The sequence below is a fragment of the Anarrhichthys ocellatus genome, unplaced genomic scaffold (assembly GCF_004355925.1).
Source record: "Anarrhichthys ocellatus isolate YVR2014 unplaced genomic scaffold, GSC_Weel_1.0 scaffold6, whole genome shotgun sequence".
Taxonomy (NCBI): domain Eukaryota; kingdom Metazoa; phylum Chordata; class Actinopteri; order Perciformes; family Anarhichadidae; genus Anarrhichthys; species Anarrhichthys ocellatus.
In genome coordinates this window covers 1,637,647-1,645,146 of record NW_022280036.1, presented here as the reverse complement: position 1 = coordinate 1,645,146, position 7,500 = coordinate 1,637,647, and the positions used below count along the sequence as shown (strand labels likewise).

At 43.4% G+C, this 7,500-nt stretch overlaps 1 protein-coding gene across 3 annotated transcripts in view; it reads right to left on the bottom strand.

Annotated features, from left to right (window-relative positions):
* mtss1lb (MTSS I-BAR domain containing 2b) overlaps positions 1-7,500 on the bottom strand; it is a 74,003-nt gene that overhangs the window by 9,245 nt on the left and 57,258 nt on the right. For 2 of the 3 annotated variants that reach the window (XM_031846742.1, XM_031846743.1), the window contains 5 exons: positions 6,913-7,020; positions 6,696-6,793; positions 5,257-5,404; positions 5,054-5,128; positions 1-44 (listed from right to left, as the gene is read on the bottom strand). The exon at positions 1-44 is cut by the window's left edge and continues 139 nt beyond it. In XM_031846742.1, the coding sequence (XP_031702602.1) occupies positions 1-44; positions 5,054-5,128; positions 5,257-5,404; positions 6,696-6,793; positions 6,913-7,020 (473 nt within the window). Of the gene's footprint in view, positions 45-5,053; positions 5,129-5,256; positions 5,472-5,505; positions 5,535-6,695; positions 6,794-6,912; positions 7,021-7,500 lie in introns of all 3 variants that reach the window. The other variant, XM_031846744.1, reaches the window with a different exon arrangement.

Here is a 7,500-nt window from a genome sequence, read left to right as displayed (position 1 = left end):
GCCGCAGCCACCGGCTGCTCGTACTGACCTGCTTTGGACCAATCCTGAAGGGGCGAGTCAAATTAATACACAGGAAGTAGCTAGGTGGGATTAGCAGGAGAGACTTGTCCACTATCCAGCAGTTTGAAGCCCTTCATCTGAGTGCAGAGAGAGGGGGCCTTTACGGGGTGGGATTGTGCGTGGGTTGCTTGTGTGTGTGGCCAGGGGTTTTTTGGAGTGTTTGAATGTGTTTATATTGATGAGTTCGATTGGTCAGCTCCCCAAACCCTGCTGAGTGAGCCAGGGGGGGGCCGAAAAAAAAGAAAGAAAAGAATGCATGCACAAACAGCAGGTGGGGATGAACACTTTAAGGAAGTGAAGCAATGTGGTTATGAATTAATTAATCAGGTGTTGAAAATGAAAAGTTAAAAAAAATGCAATAACTGAAACGTATTAAACAGAAACAGAAGGAAAATGGTACAACTGAAGAAATGGAAGCTAATGGAGAAACAAACCTTCCAGATAGGAACCTTTGATGTGGGAGAGGAGGAGCTGGATCCGGGGGGGGCAGTTATAGGGTGGGGACTCAGGAACAGGAAGAATGACAGAGAGAGGCCTGGTGGAGCCAGAGTGAGAGAGAGTGGGGCGGAAGGTAGCGAAGGACGAGCCAAACTGCGGGATGAGAGACACAGTCACGTCGTCAGAGGAAGACAAAGACAGCGACCGAGAGAGGCACACGGAGACCGTGGTGAGGTGGAGGATCCCTCGGCCCAACTCAGGAGAATAAAAGCAACACAAGTATGCACACACACCTACTGCACCATACACACTCACACACCAAGTCCTCAGTGTGAAACTGATGAGGACGAGATAAGCAGCACTGATGTGGAAGAGATAAGCAGCAGGTTTAGAATAGAAGAGGCCTCGAGTGGCTGCTGTCCATGCATCAAAGATGACTAGAAGAACTAAGTCAGTGATTTCTAGAAAGCCTACAGCTCACAGCTACTTTATACATCTGTTAGAAAGGCAATGTAATGTGTGTTAAAGCACAGGCATTCAAAAACCAGACGTATTTGGTTTTTGACAGTTACAACTTCAGTGCAGTAGCACAGAATTAGACGATGGTAACTAGATGAAAAACCTTTTTTTCTAATGTGCTCATTTTATTACTGGTGGAGCCGTGTTTCGGATCCAAAATGTAAAAGACAGTCTTGGATTGTCGCTATAAAGAAAAGCTTAGAGCAGCGTCTGTGCACTGCTCTTTATCAGAGGTGGGGAAGTTGACCTTTATCCTTTCAGTGTTTTCTCCTGTAAAACTGATCTAAGTACGTGTTTGAGTGCTGCGTCTTCTTCGCCTCATTGCTGCCCCACTGAGGTCTGAGGATGGACCTTCTGCAGCAACAGCTGCATTCATATAATGTGTTTTTTCTCAGCCACAAGGGGCAGCGATGAGCCAATTCCACTTTCAAAAAGAAACAGGCGAGCCACAAGAAGGTGAAATGTATGCTTTATCATCTGAGTATTTTGGCTATCAATGAGAATCACTCGGGGACTGTCCCCCACGCTGTAGATTGGACAATCACAAACAGGCTAGTGGTAGTAGTGGTACTGGGAATGGGGCCGACAGCCCTTTGAGTCAAAGTTCTGCTCAGAATAGAATTGTTTTCCTTTCACTTAAACCTATGGTTGGTAATCTTCATCAGAAAACAGTTTTTTTGTCTGTTTTCTCTGAAATTCCCTTTAAATTCTGACGGCAATCATTAAATCAAATGCTCTGACAGAAACAGATGCGGTACCTGTGGCTGTTGCAGGACTCTAATAATCCCGTTTAATACATTTAAGCCGAATATGATGATTGAATGGGCTACCTGATCGCCCTCTGCTCGAGACCTCGTTTCACGTCACCAGAGTGATCCACAAGATGCCAACACAGATGTGAGTATTAATAAAAGCCGTGTTCTTAGTTTACATTCATAGTGATAGTTTTGCAGAAGAAGCTTTGAGGGATTACTGTTGCCGACTTGGTGACTCTCGCTAGATTTAGCGATTTTTTTTTAGAGCTAGTGCCAGCTGCTTTAATTGGGAAAGATTTTAATTAGGAAAGACTTGGCAACACTGGGCTGGGTTTTAGGTTTTTTTTTATTTCTGTATCTATTGCACTCTTGCTAGTTTCTCCTACATTACCAAACCTAGCTTTAAATGTTGGTACTCAGTTATACTTGGTATTGTCTAAATGAAAAAGTGACCAAAAGTAACAAAAGTAACATACCAAAAACTGACAATTCAACATGTGCAATATAAACAGAATATCATATTTTATTTTTTGTTGTTTTTACTTATTTATTATTCCTTTAATGTGATTCATTATTTATTATACTTGTTTTGATCTTGTTTTTCAACTTATGTCTCTTGTTTGTTCGTTTGCACTATCCACTCCTCTGCTGTAATCCTGCAAATGTCCCCGCTGTGGAACTAATAAAGGATTATCTTATTTTATCTGAACTCCAAAACTACCAAGCCTGTTTAAGTCTTTACACGGTTATAGAGATGAAACTTAAACCAACACAGAGCACAGCCATCACACCATGTTGTTATAATTACTGCTAGCTCTGCTTTTGTCACAGGCAGATGCTGTTTGATACGGATACAGAGAGATGGCAGCTGTTGAAACTGATATGAGATGTTTCAATTATGTTAGGAGTAGAGAACTTATAATACCCGGATACAACCAACAAGTTGCCTGTGCAGAGGAGAAAAGAAGTTTGTGTTATTGTTTTGTCCTCATGGTGGTGTGAGATTTAATCAAGCTAACCAGTGGCTGTGGTGCACGTGATCCATCTCCACGATGCGCGCCACTTGAACTGGAGACATATCACACACACACAATCAGATGGTTGTAAAGGGCGTTAATCAACCGAAAGGGAGGGCAGTCATTTGCGCAAGCTGTTGCGGATGACAGGTGCTGCCTAAAAAAAATGCGACATGAATATTTACTTTGCCTCGCGAGCATCATTTGAATTGTATTCGTGTTGCAGACAGATGTGCGTACTGGTCAAAGGATGCATAATAAAGAAGGAAAGAGACAAGCTCTCAAGCATAAATAAAAAAGAATCTGTGATTTTTGGAGAGGTTTTATGTGAGTGCGCCTGCAGCAGCTGAAGTGTTGAAAACAGCACAGAATACAAGCGTTCAGTGCAATGCGTTTTCTGTTGACCTGATCTGAGTTGGTGAGCGGGGGGGGGGGGGGCACAAGGCATTGTAAGTGTCGCTAAATTGCCAGTGACACTCCGCTGGGGCGAGCCACCAATATACATACAGCAATATACGGAACATAAGTAGGGAAAGAAAATATTCTCTTTGTGCTCAGGAGGACTCCACTTTGCACCGTGTGTCTGCAAAACAAAATCATCATCCTTTGAGTCTAATTCATGCAATAAAATATTGTTTATCGAGAAAGCATGAAAATACATTTATTCAACAAAAACCTCATGTCTGAGGTGCGCTTGTCAGTCATTGTTCTCTCGCAGGTCGAAGGCAGTAGATTTGACGGTGCTTGATGTACCACCAAAAAGCATTCTCTGCTAGAGAGCCCATTCAACCCACAGAGAGCTGCTGCTGTCTGTTCGGCTGCAGGTTTGCCTGACTATCCAGATGTCTCCCACTGGTTTCAAAAATCCATTAAACTTTTAACACAAAACTCCTGCAACCTTTGGTCCACGTACCTTATCATTTTAAACAGCATGCGTGCTGTAGTTCTGTCCTATAATGATTTTTATACGACCACAATCAGCACAGTTGTTTGAACAATAGTCCCTCTTTTTTTTTTACCAGAAATGAAGGTTCTTCCACCAGAAAAAAAAAAGTAAATGGAAATGTGTGAAGTAAAGTAAAGTTGTATCTGCAAGCTGTTTTAATGGATTCCCTGAAATCACTAAGAGACCAATTTGGGTTGATGAGCAAACTTGCTGCCGAACAGATGGCAGTATCCTCTGACCATGGCAAAGACATCAGAGGCTTTGGACTTTTAATGGGCACTGATGGATGGAGGGATAAAGACCCTTTAGGTCACATTGTGGGGCTGCAACAGAGTCGATTGTCTCATCTGTTTGATGCCCAAATGAAGTTTCTGGACACAATTCAAAATTCTAAACTTAACCTTGTGCCTCACTGAACAAAAAGGTGCTCTGATGTCCAAAAATGTCATCAAATTATGTATTTACGTTATTTTCCACTTTCACTCAAATCTTTTAACCAACTTCAGTCTCTATCACCAGCACCAAATACTCAGTCATTTTCATAATTTGAATCCTTTAAATGCCAGTGTGTTTACATAATGCCACTGTTTTTATCAATATAAAAAAACAAAAAATTTAATATTTTCTGTATACTAAAGGCAAGAGAGGTTTTTTTGCAGTCTGGAATCTGTCAATGATTCACAGCAACACTGATTTTGATATGTTGCATTAAACAATGCAGTGCTCCATAATACAGCAGCAGCGCCCCTAGAGGAAATCAGGAGAATATCATGTACTAGCCCCATATGGCAAACATGAGAGAAAATGACTCAATGTGCTGGAAAATTGTAAAAACTACAATTTTGAAAGCCTGACATAATAGAATGCATGATTTCATGCTGTAATGTCCGTTGGAGCAAACATTGTGGTTTTAATGGGAATATTTTTGTCCTTACAGGTCTTATTGCAGGAGCTGAGGTTGAACTTCCAAAACTCCAATTTAAAAAATTTAAAAATGCCACTGTTGCCACTGTATGCATTAACACAGCCAACATGACTGAAGCATTAAGGGGTTTAGGAGACACTCCCTTCAGAGACAGCTGGACTCATCGGTGTTTTTGATTAAATCTGCCAGGCTGGTAAATATGGGCATTTGTTCATTTATTGGCCTTTGTTGTGAAATAAACATATTTAAAGCTCCGACTAGTTGAACTGATACCAAACTGTACCTGTACTTCCTCTATTTGTGCCACACTTTCATTGCTTTTAACTTCTTCATTTGGTTTGAGTGCTATGCTGCGTGGGACTGCTTATTGTACAGTATGAATAAGAGTACTTACGGTGGTGGGGGAGCTGCATTCACTGACTGACTGGCATGTTTCTGAGGCCTCTGACGATGCGGAGCTGGATGACTTCTACAGCGGGAAAACAGAAAAAAACACACATTAAAAAAACCGTTTGTGTAAGTGAGCATCAAGTGTGAAAAGCTTAAATATACTTTTCTTTTTGTTTTTTTCAACATGCACAAAAAACAGTGATTTACCTGGCTAGTGATGTCCGAGGGCATGGGCGAGGGGGGCTTGGAGTAGATGTTGGCATCCTGGGACACAAAGCCCGAATCGTGGGAGGAGACGCTGCTGAGGCGGTGGGCGGCAATGCCCCCCGGTGGCAGAGGCTGATGCGGCAGGCTGCTGCGGTAGCGATAGGAGGAGGAGGAGGAGGATGAGGTGGGAGAGTGGGGCAGCGAGCCTCCACCACCTCCACCAACCCCGCCGCCTCCCCCCCGATGAACGGGAGGCGCTACTGTGGGCGCTGTTGACACTGCTGCAGGAGGAGGAAGGTGCAGAAGAGCAGGGAGGGGGTGTAGGAATGATGGAAGGGTGAGGAGTGTGATGGGAGGATGAAGGTGACGATTGCCATCAGTATTTAGAGGGATGGAGCACGATGACCGGGACGTGTTGAGTCCATTCAAGGGGAGGAAGTTGACAGAAAATTTGTAAGATATGAGGGGTTGGTTTTTGGCAAAGATGATGAAATTGATGATTGGAGGGTTGTGATGGAGGGGTTTTGTGATTAGTGTGCATGATGAGGTGAGGTTCAGGAGTAGTTCATAGCAAGTTGTTGGTTCAGCAGACGCATCAAAGTCACACACGAGTCACAGTTAAAAAAGCGGAGACCCCCGGAAAAGAGAAAAGGAAACCAAGTAAGCAAAGAAACCGAGAGAGAGAGAGAGAGGGTAAATCACATAACCGAGAGAAAGAGGGCAAATCAACCAATCACAGGATTGCACGCAAACAAGAAGCAAAAAAATAAATAAATAAAAGACAGACAAGTGGAGAAAGAAACAAGTACAGAGAATGACGGTTATGGTGAGGGAAAAGGGGGGGAGAGGAAAGGGCAGGAGAGGGAGGAGGGGGGAGACAGAGTGTGTAAGCTTATGTGGATCCGGAGCACACACACACACACACACACACACACACACACAAAACACTGCAGGCAAAGAGGCTGTGATCTTGCATGCTTTAGAGCGTCGCCTTGAGGGCGACTGCTACTACATGCAAACACTGACGGGGAGTGACGCTTCTCAGACAAAGAACTACAGAAATACACGTCTAGTTTACGCTCTTACTCTTGTAGTATTCATTTTCTTATTCATAGATTCTGAATGGGAGTATTGGACGCATCTGCGCCTAAAGAATGCTGACACTCATTTATGCAAAAAATTCGATACCTTTCGTCATCTTTGGCGCAGCCGTTCATGTGGAAAATCTACGTAGTTCTACAGAATGTTTCAGAAGGTGACTTGAGCGACGCAGTAATGATGGACTGACACGCAGACAGACAGACGGACGGACGGGCTGAACAGTCACGGTGAAACAGACAAAATCGGTGAAGGCTCCTCTTTCTTAAATCATGAAAAGCACCCTGCAACAGCGGGCGTAAGGTGTCTGTGTGCGTGTGTGTGTGTTTGCGTGCGAGTACCTGCACATGCTGCTCTTGCGGGAGCAGGAGCTGCTCGGGGACGAAGGAGGGGTCTGATAGGACCAGCTGTAATCGGACCCCTTCAGATCCTTAATCACCTGAGGAGAGAGAGAGAGAGAGATTGATTGATTGATTGATTGATTGATTGATCGATCCGCCTTAGTTTCTTTTTTTATTTTCATCTTTCTTTTCTATGTTCTTTGATGTGTGTGTTTACCTGTTCACTAGCTGGGGGCAGTTTGTGAGGATCGGTCGTCAGCACAGTGAGGTCATCAATGATGGCCTGCAGGTGGGTGATCTCTCCCAGCATGGCGATCTCTCCGTTCTAACAAAAAACAAAGCAAGGACTCTTATTTCCCGCTGACCTCGCTGTCCTCCAATCAAAGCCCAAAACACTTGTCATACAATATTGAGCACTGTAGTATAATCGGAGGTGTGGTGTTTGACCAGATTCATTACGAAATCTGTTTAGTCTTTTTACTAAATGTCCTTTTTAATATCACTTGGACGGTCACTTGTGGAGCGCTAGATATTCTTACAGGTTCTCCTGGCTTACTGTGACAGCTATAACAGTGAGCACACGCCATCACAAAACAAGCTACGATGTGTCAATCAAGAGAGCAAATCTTAAAATCCCACGATTAAATTCAAATTGACAGTCGTGCTGTCATGTAGACTTGTGTCGAAAACGATAGCACTTCAGTTCATTTTTGTCTCGCACACGTTAGAGTTTTTAATGGCTCATCGTTTATGTTCATTGCACATTTTCGTTATGATTTTCCCTAAGTTTGCCATATCTGATATA